This window comes from Pelecanus crispus, chromosome 2 (genome assembly GCF_030463565.1).
Source record: "Pelecanus crispus isolate bPelCri1 chromosome 2, bPelCri1.pri, whole genome shotgun sequence".
Taxonomy (NCBI): Eukaryota; Metazoa; Chordata; class Aves; order Pelecaniformes; family Pelecanidae; genus Pelecanus; species Pelecanus crispus.
Window position 1 is genome coordinate 20,870,862 of NC_134644.1, and position 15,961 is coordinate 20,886,822.

At 42.7% G+C, this 15,961-nt stretch overlaps 1 protein-coding gene across 3 annotated transcripts in view; it reads left to right on the forward strand.

The window, feature by feature from the left end:
- The first annotated feature begins 807 nt into the window (after positions 1–807).
- Positions 808–15,961, forward strand: part of PIP4K2A (phosphatidylinositol-5-phosphate 4-kinase type 2 alpha) — a 117,000-nt gene continuing 101,846 nt past the window's right edge. For 2 of the 3 annotated variants that reach the window (XM_075705392.1, XM_075705391.1), the window contains exon 1: positions 822–948. In XM_075705392.1, the coding sequence (XP_075561507.1) occupies positions 838–948 (111 nt within the window). In that variant the 5' untranslated portion in view covers positions 822–837. Of the gene's footprint in view, positions 949–15,961 lie in introns of all 3 variants that reach the window. The other variant, XM_075705390.1, reaches the window with a different exon arrangement.

A 15,961-nucleotide genomic window follows, 5' to 3' on the forward strand; every position in this document is an offset into this window, starting at 1 on the left:
ATTGCTCTGCTCGCAGGCTGGAGCTAGGTCAGGAGCAGCCGGCAAAGTCCTGCCTCAGAGTGTCTTTCTCACTCCTAGAGGTATCTTTATGGGGCGGGGAACTGGAAACTTGAGTAAATATTACCCAAACTGCACAAAGTAACGATGTGTATGATTAGTTAGAGATCAGGATGACGGTAGGTTTTGTTTCCCAGAGGACTTGGGAGATGTGTCAGGGTGGGAAGCGGGGCTCTGGGCAGGGGACGAGAACCACCTTCCTCCCCAGGCAGGCGCGGAGCTGGGGTTCGCCTCCGAAGGCCCCTCTCCCCTCAGCGAGGGGACCCCCCCCTCTTCCCGGCTGTCCCCGCACGCTCCCCTCCCGCCCTGCCTCAGCCCCCCCGGGCCCCCTCCTCCCTCAGGGCGCCGCTTTTCCCGCCGCTGCCGCGCAGGCGCGAGCCGGGGGGGGGGGGGGGGGGGGGGCGCATGCGCCGTGGGGCGGCAGGAACCGAAACCCCGCCGGCCCTTCCCGCGCCGGCTGCGGGGGCGGGGCGCGGCGGCGCGCGGTGCGTGGCGGGCGGCGGCTCCCCCGCGCGGGGGGGGGGGGGGGAAGGAGGAGGAGGGGGGGGTGAGGGGGCGGGACCGAGGCGCGCGAGCGGGGCCATTTCAGCGCGCGGCACCGGCGGCCAGGCCGGGATGCGCGCGGCGCCCCGCGGCTGCCAGCCCGCCGCCGGCCGCCTGCCCGCGGGGCTGGGGCGCTGAGGCGCCGGCCCGCCCCTCCCCTCCCCTCCCGCCGCTTCCCCCCGCGCCGCTGCCGCCGCCGGCCGCGCCATGGCGGCCCCCAGCAGCATCGTGCCCGTCATGGCGAGTAAAACGAAGACCAAGAAAAAGCACTTCGTGGCGCAAAAAGTGAAGTTGTTCCGCGCTAGCGACCCGCTGCTCAGCGTCCTCATGTGGGGGGTCAACCACTCGGTAAGCGCCGCCACCGGCCCCGGCGACGGACCGCCCCACCGGGTCCCCATCACCCCTCCCCCCCCCCCCGGGGGCTGCGGGGATGGCGGGGGGGTCGATGCGGAGCGGGGGGGGGGGCGGGAGCCGCCCGCCGCTGTCGCCCTCCGCCCCGGCGGGGGCCGGGAGCGCGGCGCCGTGCGGGGGGGGCGAGGTGCGCGGCTGCCGCCGGGCGCGGCGCGGCGGGGAGCCTGCGGTAGCCGGTGTCCTGTTGACCGGCCGTTCCGCTCGCCGCACGGCGGGCGGGTGGTGCCCGTGAAGGCACGGTGCCGCCGGCGGGGCCGGGGCCGCTCCGCGCCTGCCGCCCCCCGCCAGCGGGCGTTGCGTAAATGTACTGCGGGTTTAAAAAAAAAAAAAAAAAAAGCAAAAAACCACCCAATTCTTAGCGTTTAACTGGCGAAGTTTTTCCCGTCTTCCGTGCAGTTTGCTTAAGCAAGTGTCTCTTGACGGTTTTGTGCGCTTGGGGGAGGGGAGGAGGGCCGGTTTTTGATGTGGTAAAGCAGCAGAATTGCAACATTTGCGGAGTGCTATATCACCCTGCGGATGACGGGCTGCTCGCTCTTCAAAAGGGTGCCTGTACCGGGTGCAGTAACGTCGAGCGGCTGCTCTCGAGCGTTAAAATTAGGAGCCTGGTAAAGATGTCACATGGTTTCGGCATTATGAAGCTCAGGTCGCAGCTTTACATCTTTAAATAGCTGCCATGGCAGGTTAAAAGCGTAGAGCCCAAAGATCACCTAAAATCAGGTGTCAGGGCAGATAAGCCGAAACCAATTTCTCTTCTCTTGCTGTACGTCCAAATGTTGGGTTTACACGGGTTACTTCTTGTTGCTGCTTAAGAGCTTGCAAGAGTAACTGTCAATGTGCAATTTGAGATTAGACTACAAATTTTGTAACAGCTCCATGAAACAGGCGAGAAGCCTGTAGTATTATCTCTGTATTCCTTTTGTTTCCTACGCATCCAAATGCTGTGAGTTTTTTTTCCTTTGTGTGCATTTTGGTAGTTTTTGCCTGAAGTCTGGAGGCTGGGCATCGAGGCTAAGCACCGCTAGATCTGTGTTAAACAGCACAGTGCCTGAAGAGATGGTATAGAGGGAAATGCTTTAACCGTGTGTAACAGTATGGTATGGATGACAGAGGAGAAGCTCTAGTGAGGTTAAATAGTCTCCTTAAGATAGCACTGCGAGTCGGTAGGAAATGGTGACAAAGGATTTCAAGTTTTCTGTACATCAGTTGTAAGTAGTGACATCCTGTGTCACAGACTGATAAGAAATTCAATATTTATCTACAAAGCAAAAAGATCTCTAATTGTGAAAGTGCACGATATTCCGTTTGCCAGAATTGGGCTTAAATACACAAATATCTTTTGCTCCTTCTCTAGTGGCTAGTGTTATTCATAGAATTCCAAAACAGGCCTCATTAATGAGCTATCTGATAATTACAGGGTGAGAGACTTCTACTGAATGGCAGTGCGCTAGCTATGGATGGTCTCCCTGGGGAGAGAGAGGGAGAAGATCTCTGACAAGAACAGAGATCTTCCTGTTGCAAAAGCTCGTTGCTACATGTGTTCATACTGGAAATACCACTACTTTCAGAGGAAAGACCTCTCCAGTACAAATAATAAAAAAGTAAATAGTGACAAACACAACACTGCACATGACTCCTACGATTATGTACTGTGGCGTACAGAGCTGTTCCCATGAGAAAATGTAATAAAGAAGCATACTGGTTCATGCACATAAAAATTAAAAATTGTAAACTAAAATCCTTTCACTGGGGAGGCTCAAAGAGCAAGCTCAGCAATATGACAGGCTCAGAGAAATGCAGCTTCATGTTCATATGGTTGTAGGTGTGAGTATCCGCTCTGTGTTCTGCAGATACTGTTCCATTTCTTTACCCTGCTGCAAGGTGTGATCATGAATGCCTTGGGCCCCATGGAAGCAAAATCCCTCTGAATGAGAGAACAGGAAAAAAAAAAAAAGTTAATTTGACGTGTCCAAATCTAAACATCTCTTCTTAGCCAGGAATGCAGCAACATTGAAGTGTTGCAGGCTCGTCTGTTAGATGCTTACCCTGTCAGTTTGTAATGCTTGATGTGGCACTGTCCAGCAAATGAAAATAGGTGTTCAGTGTGGTTGGACTCTGTTATCACAAATAAGAATTTCTTATGGGAGAAATACAAATTATGTGCATGGATTCATTAAGAACAGGAGTTAAGGATCCTTAAGTTTCTTAGCAGAATAAATAGAAATCCGTAAGCAAAGGTTAGACTAGGAAATGAGCATAGATCGTAGTTCATGATGGTAGTAACTAAATAAACTTAGAGCATAGTAGTCATCTGAAAAATCATATTTAAGACCACTTCCAGTGTGGTGCATCTCAATTAATGAGACAGTAGCAGTCTCTGAGTCTTACTAACTGTTTTGGGGGGGTAAGTATGTACTGAAATGGTGAAGCTGAGATGCAGTTTCCACATTTCTGACAGGAGGCGGCATATGTTGGAAGGAAGCACTTGGTTAAGATAAAAAGAGAAAAGCAGATTTTTCTGCAGGCTTTTTAACTTTTTGATCTTAAGGCCAAAACACTGCTGTACGTGATAGTTGAGTTTTGGAGGATTTTCAGATTTTAGATTGAATGTGTGAAGAAGCTTCATCCAAGGAAAACGTTACAAGAACTGTTCTCTTAACTCTCCTGTCCTAGAAGGAAACATGACTATAAAGGGAGATCTTGCGCATTGGTGTCACAAAGCAGAGGGCTTACAGCAAAGGTGTGAACTCTTAACAGGGGGAAAAAAATCTGCAGGGAGGTGTCTGTTACCCAAGGTTCTTGTAAATACCCCCCCCCCCCCCCCCCCCCCCCCCCCCAAGAAACTGTAAGCACATTGCTTTGGTTGTCTCAGTTGTTGTTTAGGTAGAGACATACCTAATGCAAAATCCTGCTTAGCTATCCAGTCAAATTCAGTAGTAACTTAGAAGAGCATATGAGGGGAAGACATGTAAACATTACCCAAATATCTTAAGAAGCAGGAAAATACGTGCTCACATTCAGAGCTGTAAATTTATTTCTCGGTATGCTGAAATATGCTGCTGAATGAAACTTTCTGCTAACTAAAAGGGAAAGCAACTGTGTCCCATTTTGTAGATGAGATTATAATACTGATGACTTGTAGCAGCAAAGACTAATTGTCCTGCACTTGGATCTTGCGGGCATCTGCATCATTAAGAGTTGATCTTATCTTGGTCTTTTACCCTGTGTCAAAGATAATCTGGCTGTGCTACTGAGACAAATACTTAAACTCAGTGGTTAGTATGACTTAAAGCTATATTTTTAGCTAGTTAACATAATTGTAGTAATATTTCATTTACAATTGATGTGGTAAATAGCATCCTTATTCTCACCTCTGTATTGTCACTGCTGGTGGATTTCCAATAACTGTGGGAAGGAGGAGAGAGAAGGAAGGTGGCATGTAACTTTTTGTCAAATGCTTTTGGAAGTAATTCTTCCCTCCTTGTTTTCTGTGCCAAAAGTGAAAGCCAGGCATTCTGTGTTTTCTGCAGCCTATGATGATTGTCCCAGGCACAATCATGGTGAGTCTGCTCTCGCTCATGTTGGCTGTCTGCTTTGGTTAGAAGCTTGTTAGGAAAGCTGGGAATTTGTAGGGCACTGGGCTTAGGTCATTCAAAACATACTACCCACAAAGGTGGAAGAGAATTAATAGAAGTGGGGTTCTTTTGTAACTAATTTTGAGGTAAATAATGGACTGTTGGAGACCTCACCTCCTGTGTCAACCATTAAATTTAAATATATTTAGGAGAAGAGAATGAATGCCTAATGAAGTTCTTGAGCATACTGTACAAGTTTAAAAAAGAATGCAACCAAAACCAGCTGCCACCCCCCAGCCCCTGGAATCTGTAATTGCCATCTGTTATTTGGATGATAACAAGCTAATCTAAAAATTTAGCAGTGCCTGGCTTCTCAGTGACACTTGTTGCCTAATAAGCAAGTGGAACAATAAGAATACATGGATCAAATGACTCTTTTCTCCCCAGCATATTGCAGAGTACATCAGAAAGAGTGTACTTTCCGTGGGTGAAGAATTCAACAATAAACTCCACGACCTCCTTCAGCTGCTCACATGAGGCACTGTGAGCCTGATGCTACTGTTGCACTCTTGGCTGTAATCTGTCTTGATCTTTTTAACAGAAGTGGAACACCAGGACAGAATAATAAAAGCAGCGAGAGCTGTGGGACTCCTCTATCCGCCAGCGTCATTCACTGTTACAGTTAGAAGTGGGGAGGGGAAAAAAAGCGTGACAAGTAAATGCATCTTTCCCCCTCATACATACTAGGATATATTTGATCATGTTAGGAAGGCTTCTGTATCTCTACAGAAAGCTGTAAAATGTCTGTGTTCTTGTCAGGTTTCAGTTTGGGGTTTTTTCTTAGCTAGCATACCTTTCCTATTACAAACTTTTATCCAGACAAATATGCAAATAGCTCACTTATTCATGCCTGTCCTTATGTTTTAACATGGCACGGGAGAGCTTGTTAAGTAAATGTGTACCCTCTCAGTTGTGGCGTAAATCAAGTTTCTTAGTACTGACTTACGTAGCCTCTCTCCTAAGAACTTCCTATCCTGAAACATTGTACATTTAGGAAAATGACACTGAAAGGAGCTTACTGAGTAGATCATTAGAAAGATGAAGCCTAAAATAATTAAAAGCTAGGTTATGCCCTCTGGAATAAAAACTACTAACTTATGTTTATGATCAGTTTCCTCTAAAGGTGGGGGGTTGGAAAGCCATGAAAACAAACCCACAGCACTTACTGCTAGCAATATATCTTCATAAGTTATGGGAGTTGGTAACTTCTGGGTCTGTTTTTTTAATATTCTCTTAAATGATGAGACTAGTGAAACCCTGAGGATATGGAGCTATAATGTTGAGTCAGCACAGCAGGTTGGTTGGAGACTGTCTTGAGATGGGGAGGGCTACTCACCAGTTGTGTTGTCAGCTGTGGTGCTAGTATTTGTATTTAATGCAGAACATCACTACTGCAATTGTGCTCTAAGTGGCTTTTCAAAATAACTGGGACAAAGTAAAACTAAAGCTACTGGTCTTAGAGTTAACTCAAGATTCATAACAGTGAGCTTGGAGAAAAACCCAGCAAACCTTATTAATTGTTTAATGAAGGTGGTGGTGGTAGACTACATGGGAGAAGGCTTTCTAAGAAGCAGGAAGAAACAACATATTAAAAAGCATTGATTACAGCAGAGCAGATAATAAAGCAATTAAAACTATTTTAAAATAAAGTCAGCTGGGCACTCAGCCCAGATGTTTGTATATAGAAGGAAGTAGAACAGGAAGAGCTGTTTATTGAAAACTTGGTTCTTTTTTGGGTGTCAAGCTCTGTGTACTGCAGAAATTAATTTGATACTGCTTTTGCACTGAGTGGATGGACTAGTAAAACTACAAATTGTAAATATTTATTATGGTTGGGTTAAAGGTAGTAAACATTTCTGCATGAAATACAAAGGGGACTGATATTTCATGTCCTTCTCTGAACTATTGAAAGGGACACACACAATAGCTTCTGTTGGGGATGAGATGGGAAGGGCTATGAAAAGAGCTCTGACAGTAATTTCAGAGCTACTTTCTGTAGTTTCTTCTGCCCTGCAAGATAAGGTGCTGCAAAGGCTAGGGGATATTTTTGCCTATAGGTTTTTGAAACTGAATTTCATTAACCACAGCAGGAGGGCTGGACAAAGTTCGGTGAAGCAAAGAGGCGGCACAAATTTGTTTTGCTGACTCAACTTAGTCATCTTATTTGAGTATCCTGTACCAGATACCTTAAGAAAGAGTCTCTAGGGGATTATTTTAGAATTCCTTGCTCTTTAAAGCAGACACTTGCATTATGCCCATTGGCCAGAGACTGGTAGATGTTTATTTTCCTCCTGTAGTGTCAGGGTGAAAAACTTTGTTTAATGTAACTGACTCACCCCATTATGCAGTTCCTGCTGTACAGTCCTGTTTTCTGCTCTTCCTTGAAAAATCTTGTGCTGTAGGGTTCCATAGTCTAGCTGTACATTATGCAACTTCATGACAACTTTAGAGTAAGGCGAAACTACCTATTATTTACAGATCTTCAGTGTAATCTTGCCAGAGGTAAGTGCTCAGTTGGAGTTATAGTCATGTTGGCTTACAGATATCTTGATTTGTTGAAAGATTAGTCATCTTTGTTGAACTACGAGGTTTTAAAGGCTTGAAAGAAGTACATGTTCATTTTCTCCTGACTTAAGTGATTATGACTGCTGTTGTGGGTTATGGACTCCAGTATGAATTCATTATTTTATGTTTACTCTCAAGGCCTATTTCCATGTTTTTCCACTTCTTATACTTGATGTTTACTATTTAGCTGTCTAACAAAAGTCCTGATTTCTCTTCCTCATTTTCACTGTTGGTAAAGCACATGTTTGCACTTAGCAAAATAGCTGAAGCAGTCTAAGAAATTGCTGCCGCAGCTATGGGATGGTAATGACAAACCTTGCTAATTTTCATTGTCTGCATCCTGGTACATGGTGAAATGGTTTAGCTTTGAATTGTTGAGATGGTAACTTCTTGCATGTGGCTTGCTATGTGAACATCTGTCTTATGATCTTCCTATAGAGCCTGGGCTGTTCTATAATAAGTTAATTAGTTTTGTCTTGAGAGACTGCTTAATAAGGGTGTTGTGAAAATTGTTTGAAGTAGCTGAATGCTGTAGTGATGGATGTCACAAACTGAAAAGAAAACATTAGCTTTATCTTCAGAGAGTGGGGTTGAATAGTTTACAGTAGAAATAGCCATACACCTTTTACAGTACTTACTTTTCATCAGACTGGGTGAACAACTACCTTGTGTACTGAGGCAAGGTAATTAGTCTAATCCAGCTCTTCTGTGTGCATTGTAAGTTCCCAAGGCAACCTTAATATTCTTAACACAGCTGTGAGTATACGCATGATCCTTTCAGATAGTAAGACAAAACTGAAAAAATCACATTCCCTTATGTGGCATTACTAGAAAGCCTGTGGAGCTCCTTGGTGAGGCTGAGAGTTACAGAACCACCTTGCAGCTGCCTGAACTAACTGGTTTAATCTTTCACTTTTCCCAGTCTCTCTTGGTGTCTCAGTCATATGCTGTCTCACCTCTTGCAACTCTGCTATTCCTGTGTTTGCATTTTATCAATCAAGTCTCTGCCATCGCAGTCTTCCTGCGAAAGTTCAGCCATACATGTTTTCCTTATCAGTAATTACCCAGCTCCAAAGTAATAATCCAGCAAAACTAATACCCTTTGAGGAGTTTTTAGATGGACCATAATTCACTAAAGTTCATCATTCAGCCATGCAAACAGCTGTGCCAGCACAAAGAATGTGGAGTTGGTGTAAAAGCAGAAAAGATGGGGCAAAATAACTTTTGTAAGGAAGCGCCAGTTCATGCTATCATAAAGTTAGTCAAACCACGGACTTCAATACCTAAGCCAGCTAAAGCTAGGGCTGCTGGACTTGTTTCCACTCTTTCTGGCACTGATCTGATCCTGTGGTGAGTTCATTTGGGGAGATGTACTACAGGAAAAACTAATGCAGAAGAGTGAATAGGGTAGGGTTTTCATACCACAACAGGCCATATCCATGAGTGTCAGTCCCAGCTTAAAAGAGGAGCTGCAAACACAATGCAGGGAGAGTGGACGGAAGAGACAGGTGTATGTGTACTTTAAGGTGAGTTTTTATAGCTGCGAAGCACAATTGGAGGGACTCAGATAGCTCTGGTGTGTACTCTTTGACCACTGATCTCCTATCTACAGCTCAATTTCATATTTGGTAGCCTGGAGTTATACTGTTGCCCATAATAAAAAGTGCTTGAGTAGAGAACTCACTGTGGATTCTGCACTTTCAACATGGAGACCTTTCTCAACTATTTTAACCTTTTGAAATAGTCATGTATTTTTGTAAGAGACAGAACTGTCTATATTGTCCCTGTTGGTTTCTGGTCATCTCTTCAGTCTTGATCTTTGGAACATGCTGAACCATCTAACCTCATAATTTGCCTATCCAGGTAGAGAGTAAATGTCTTCAGAAAAGTTGTAATGGCTTCCTAGGGGCTGAAACTTTTGAATTTGCTTTTAGAGATAAATGCTAACATTTGGAAGACCTTCTAAATAGTAATTCTTGTAGTATATCAAGCCTGTGGCTGTAGCAGTCACTGACTTTTTTTTTGAAGGGGAGAGGGAGGAAAATACCCAACCAGTCAAAAAGAAAGCAGCTTAGTAACAATTTTATTATACAGAACTGAAACTGGGCACTAGGTGATTAGCTTATTGTGCCAAGCCTCAATAATTCTGTTATTAAACTAGTAGTTCTCATATAATGCCCTTCATAGTGGCATGTCCTGTTGCAAAGTAGACATAAAGCTGTTCGCAGAGTTTAGTTCTGCTTTAACTGTGGTGCCCGGTGTTTTGTAGACCCTTGCTAGATCATTTAGGTACCAAAACCGGTTTTGGTACACCAGGTTCTGATGTCACAGTGTTGCTGGCTGTGTTTCTATTTGTTCAGTGTACTTGTTTTCTCTCTCAGCCTTGTAAATTGTCTCTAGTTTGAGAGTATTTATTGATGTTATGGTGTGGTGTGACCCTCATCGTGTATTGGGTTCTGTGTGATGATAACAGAAAACATTCTAGAGGAGCTTGGAGAGAAATACTCTTTATGTAATTGTCAGGGCCTTTTACAGTGTGCAGATCTGATGTATTATGGTTGCCTGGAGCTGAGCAACAATCAGAAGATTGACATAACAAAAGCAAGGTTGCTAATCTCTGAATTTCCTGCTTCAGTCTTTCTGACTTTGTGTATTTTGATCTGAATCTAGAGCTAGTTTTGGGAGACCATACTGCAAAATACCAAAAACTGAGAAAGCAGTTGAGTGAGGAATGGGATATCTATTTTTATTTTAGATTTTCAAGTCGTGATACTAGTACTGCTTTTTTCTTTTTTAATAAAGGTCTAATGGTAGACAAGGTTACTTTTGGTTTCTATGTAATTCTGAGAACAGTGGCACAAACACTTGCATTCAGGGTAATGGTTCTAAAATTTGTGCCTCTTTTAAGGAAAAATACTTCCCTTTTTCATGAAGTATTGCATGATTTTCTTTTGCAAATAATTAAAACAATCACTTAGATGCTGTTTGGGTAGATCTCTTCTCTGGAGTTTGTACTTATGTACTGTTCTGTTTTTAGAGGTTTTCTGTACCTTTTCCAATCCTGAAAGAAAAATAATGTGATGTCTTCCAGATTTACCCAAACAGCCTATAAAGATGTACAACTTCAGTTTTAAAGATGGTATGCAAATCAATTCTTGATTCATAAAGTACATCTGAAACTGCTTGGTCCAAGTAGTGATAATATTTAAAGGCTTGTACTTGAAATAATTTTATTTTTGCACTAAGTCCTTGAAGAGGAAGTACTTACCAACACATTCTGTCTCAGTTGGCTCTTAAAAAGAGCTGGTTGACTTTCTGGGAAAGATAGCAGTCTCAAACAAGCTGACTTCACTGGAAAGCCCATACCCAACCTCCTCCTCCTCCTCAGTCACCACAAACTTGCAGTTGGAGGACTCAGAAATGACTCACTCGAACTGAAATGCAGTGTCAGATGCTCAGCGAGGTGCTGCAGCTCAGCGCCACCCTCTTGTGCAGCAGCTTGGGGCTGATGCAGGCTAGGGTTTCCCTGCTGCTCTTGATGTTTTCCCCTGCTCTGGTGATAATAAGGGTAGCAGAGGAGGACTGAAGAGAAATCTTCTGGCATAATTATTCTTTCAGGTCTTAAGCAGAATCATCAGATTAGTGAGTTTTCAGTCTGACTCAAGCTTCACTTGCAATCTGTGATATGTAAACCAGCCACCTTCTGTGCTTGCACAGTGGGCAGGACCAAACAAACAAGAAAAGCTTTCTGGATATTCCCCCAGCCCACAAAAGGCAAGTGGGTAAAACTAATTTACAGAAACAAAATCTTAGTGCTTGTTAACACACACATGTACCTGCTTGCAGGCAAAAAGCACTGCAACTGCTGTTTTCAGAACCTCTTGCCCATTTCTATAGATGCAGGGAGTTCCTGATATAGCAGTTTCTCCAGCTGTTATTTTGGGCTTCAGCTGATTCAACAATGCTGCTTTCTCTTTCCTACCTACAGCTGCAGGCAGTTGTAGCTGGTTATTTCATTTGAGTGAGCAATGTCCTTCAGGCTATGTTGGCTCAGGGATGTTAATAGGGTTCAGATGTCTCTGGGCTCATGGAGTCCTGCACTCTTTGTCCCTCCTCAGCTCGTTGTGTTGCAGTACATCAAAGCAAAACAGTATTGAAATCCTGAGCATCTTGAATCTTGCTAGTGCTCTATGCCTTTTTCTTGGTGGCAGTGGGGTGTATTTTTTTTTCCTTTCCCGCCACATCTCCCAATACCACTTGTCAGGTGGGGTTTTTTTTTTCCCCCCATGTACAGCAATTATCTGTGGTTGGTAGCAGTGTTTTTTACTTCACTTGTCAAGCTAATTACTCTTCAGACATTATTCTTGTACCTGCTGAATCTTTCAGAGAAGGTATATTGCAAGTTTCTCCTTGGGAGATGTCATTTGGTAGGATATTTTTTTAATATTCCTATCTTGTTGAGGAGATCTCCAAGTCTTTCATATTTAAGTCATCAACTCTTTCATTTTCCTGTGAATGACTTCCTAAGATTTTCTGGTTGAACATGACTTGCTTCACAGTTAAAGGCTGAGCATGTAAGAATGTGCTGGAAGAGCTTGAAAGCAGTTGGTTCCTCCTGCATGATGTGTTGATCACCTGAAAGATGAAGAAGGTCCACTGGGATGTGAACAGTGGTGACTCTTTTACAATGGGCTTGTTCTTGCTAACTAATGTGGGGTGATGTGCCTGCGGTCTTGTCCACACTATTATAAATGCCCTTCAAAATGTAGACACTCCTCTTTCCTGAAAAGCCATGTTTCTAACCATTCTGCAATAGAACATCTGTAATGACTGGTAGTTTGGAGGGTGTCCTTGTGCTGCTGAAGTGGCTGAGCCATCCTTATGTTACTTGGCATGTAAAAATGCTTGTTTATCTACTTGTCTTAAGAGTTATTAGGGGCAGAAGAACATTCTTGTTTGGCATTGTCACAGGATACTGTACTATTCTTGTGGTAGCATAATGCTGAACAAAAGTTCAGAAATTAACTTCATTAAGAACAGAGGGAGTCGAGGGGTATAGAAATATGGCTAGCTGGCAGACAGTAATTCAGTCCCTTAAGTAGCTATTGCTCTGTGTGCGTGTTTACCTCAAAAGCAAGGCTAAAAGTAATTTTAAAAGTACTTTTTTAAAGAACTTGGGGTTTAAGGAAGCCTTTGTTCTTTTGTTTAGAAAGTGGAACTAAAATGTGATGGTTTAAATCAATGTGTGTTCCTTTTTGCAGTTGAGTTGGCCAAGGCCATAGACATCCTTGTATTCAGCTGGTGGGAAGTAGCACCTTAACCTGAAGTAAACTGCTTGCTTCATGGTGCCATGAGACCCCTTTCTGAACTGAAGACATCAGATTTGTGTCACATATAAACAAAACTAGTAATTCAGGGTTGCTTGTTCCTCTGTCAAACTCATATTCTGACCATTATTAACCTCTGGATAAGCAAAACCAAAAGGAATGTGGATACCCGGATCATCTGTGTCTTGCTGACAAGACTCTCAATGTATATATAGCCTGTTCCTTAAAAAAAAAAAAAAAAAAAAAAGGTGAGGGGGAGGTTTGAAATGTTCTGTGAACATTGGACTTACTGGTCAAAGTCTTTGAAAAGAGTTAACTTGGGAGATTAACTAATTTCCGAATGGCAAGCACTGTTTATATTTAAAAAATAAAAAACCTAGGCCCTTCGTTAAAGGAAGATCATAGATTTGGTTGTGTAGAGTTCTCAAGATGGAAGTTGTGTAGCTACTCATCAAGACAAGTATCTTTACTGCAAAGGCTTTCCTGCTTTTCTTCACCTGCTACTGAGCACTGACTCAAATAGTGGTGCAAGCTGGCATGGATCACTTGGATGATGAAACTTAATACTATGTCTTCAGGTAGGTGCAAGAAGCAACAGAGGGCTGAGATAATAAAGCATGATACTTGAGCTACATGTTCTCCACTATTGCTTTCCTAGCCGGCAAGTTTGAGCTCAGAACTGGTTTGTCAGATTCATGCTAGCTATGTCTTGTGCTATTTTTCCCTTATTTGATAGGCTAAGGAATTGAACCCTAAAATAAGTTTTTCACAGAGGTTATTGTGTGTGTCACCTCCCTTTTGCATGTCTGTTTTTTTCAAAGGTATGTTTAAATCTTGGCAGCTTAACTTGATTGTTCAAATACTTCAAAGAAAGTTTTAAGTATTTTGCATGTGCTGTAGTAAAGAACTTTGCCATCTCAAGAACAGCAATGTTGGTCAGGCAAAATGTGTAAAGAGAAATAATACTTAAACTCTTATATTGTACAGGCAAAGTGAAGAGGGAGGAAACATGCTATTAGAAGTGGAAGTTCTCATTTGATTCTTAGGAAAGAAGTGGTGTAGATACACTGTTCAAGTGAGCTGGGCCTGTAAACAGAAATTAGGAGAAGTCTGCAGGGGAAACCCTTATTGTAACTTAACTATCTACTTGTGTAGTTTTAGCCATGGTTTTTTTGACTCCTAGAAGGTCTGCTCAGGTATACTGTAAATGCCATGGATAATTTTGGAGGGCAGGCAGAGGTGCTACAGAAGATGGACTTGATAAGATTCCCTGCTGTAGCTGTCTTCTCCCAGCACTCTCCAGTATGCGTTTTATTTGCATTGGTATTGACAAGCTTGCTGGAGGCTGATCCGTATGTAATAGCCACACCCAGAGCGTGCAAGTCTTCTGACACAAATCTCCACTAATTTTTCCTCCCACTAATTCATATATTTAAGAAATACTGATGAGAGCTTTTCCATTTTTCTAACTCTATTTCACTGTACAGAAAAGTAAATCTTGCCTCAAAATGAAATATGCTATTGCATCTGGTCTGATGCTTCTCTGGACAACGTTGTTATATCCACTCTCGTGGGATGTCAGTGTTGTATGTGAGTCATGCCAGTGTGCACTGGGCAAGTGTGTATGTGTATCCTGGTACAACCAGGAAGTTGACGTACCACATGATAAAAAAAAAAAAACCCAAAATTCCAGAGAGAATGGGGCTTTTTAAGTATCATAACCCCTCCTCAGGCCAGAAGTCTGTAAACTAAGTGTATAAAATAGCAATACTCACAAGCAACTTCAGACTTTGAAGAACAAGACACGCTTTGCGTGTATGGGTTTGTATGTTACTTTAGCTGGGCTCTGACACACAGTTCTGCTGAGGAATGTAAATACTCAGCTTTCCAGATACTACAGAGTATATCTGAAGCTTTGCTCTGATGCAGTGTGTTTTTTCCGTACCAGATTAAGGTATGGGCTAATAGTAGTTGTCTGGGTAGGTATGTTTTTCCCCCTCATGATATGCTTGATGTGCCAAATGTTTTAAATATAATTCTGTGGGTTGTAACCATAAAGGATACTTAGTTTATGAAAATGATTTCTCGGTTGTTGAAATGTATTTAGTTCAGGAATGCTAAACCTTGTTATAGTATTGTTGTTGATGCAGATGTGCCATACAGTAATCTCTCCACAATTTGTGCCAAACTTCTTAATCACTCTTTGAAAAACATGTCTGACAAAACTAACTTCCAGTTAGTTTTAGCCAAGCTTTCAGATATATCTAACGGCTTAGAGCTTGAGGTACAGTGGACAAAAGCGTCCAGTCCCACTTTCCACATGTGATGTTGTTTGGGATTGTTTTGCCATAATGGCTCTTCCGAACTTGAGGCTTCAGAGACCATTTCTTCAACAAGCCTGACAAACCAGGAATTAAAGTGCTCAGCTTTATACTCCTTGAACATAAAATAACAGTGTGCAGTTAGTCACAGTACTACCACTATGTAATTGAGGGGAGCTTGCAATCTTTTAATATTTTAATATTTTTTTTAGAAATAGACCAGTCAAAAGATTGCTATTTTTTTATTTTGACTGTATCTTCCAGGACAGAACAGCTGATTTTCTGCCTTATTAACCTATCACTTTGTGAAGTGTTTTCTGAAGCCTTCAGATCCTGTGCGTTTACATATATTTGCTTAAGTAATGCAAGGAAGAAAGTGCTCTGGAGAATCTGACTGGGGCTTCTGGTGGAGTTGGCAGGATTCACTGTTGCGCTAGCTACCACTTTCACAGCTCCCTCTGTGAGCAGACAGCTTTGCAGCTACATTGGAAAGGCGTGTTAAAAGAAACAGTGATAGAAAGGCAGTCAAACAAATCCAGCCTAGAGCTCTGCTCCTAAGCTAGTCATGCTGGCCCAGGTTACAGGCAGTGAAATCTGCTCTTAAAAGTGTACAAGGTGAGTGATCAGATAGAGGTGCTTATCATGTGGGAGTCTAAAGTTTTGGAAAGATAATTGCCACCAAAAATCTGAATGAAACAAAAAATGGTGTAAGATTGCTTCAAAGCTGAGTTAAGCTGACAACCAATGGGAACTCTCCACAACATCGTTAATCATCTTTAATTCCCCAGGCTATGACTGCAGAATAGTTGCATTGCTTTATTGGAAATATAAAATATTTCCTGTGTGAATAAAAACATCTTTTACATAAGTGACATTTTCCTTGTCACTTACGTCCAACACTGTGAAACTGAAGGCATTTAATTAATCTTGTTAACTTTCCATGGTGATTTACTAATGAACTATTTCAATTATTTATTAGCTCTTTTTTCTTTTTTTTTTCCCCCCTCCAAGGGGTACTTAAGGTCAGGAAGCACAAAATAACTAGCCTGAAGCCAGTAATGCTGCAGCGTAATGACTTTGCTCCTAAAGATTTCCAGAGATCTAA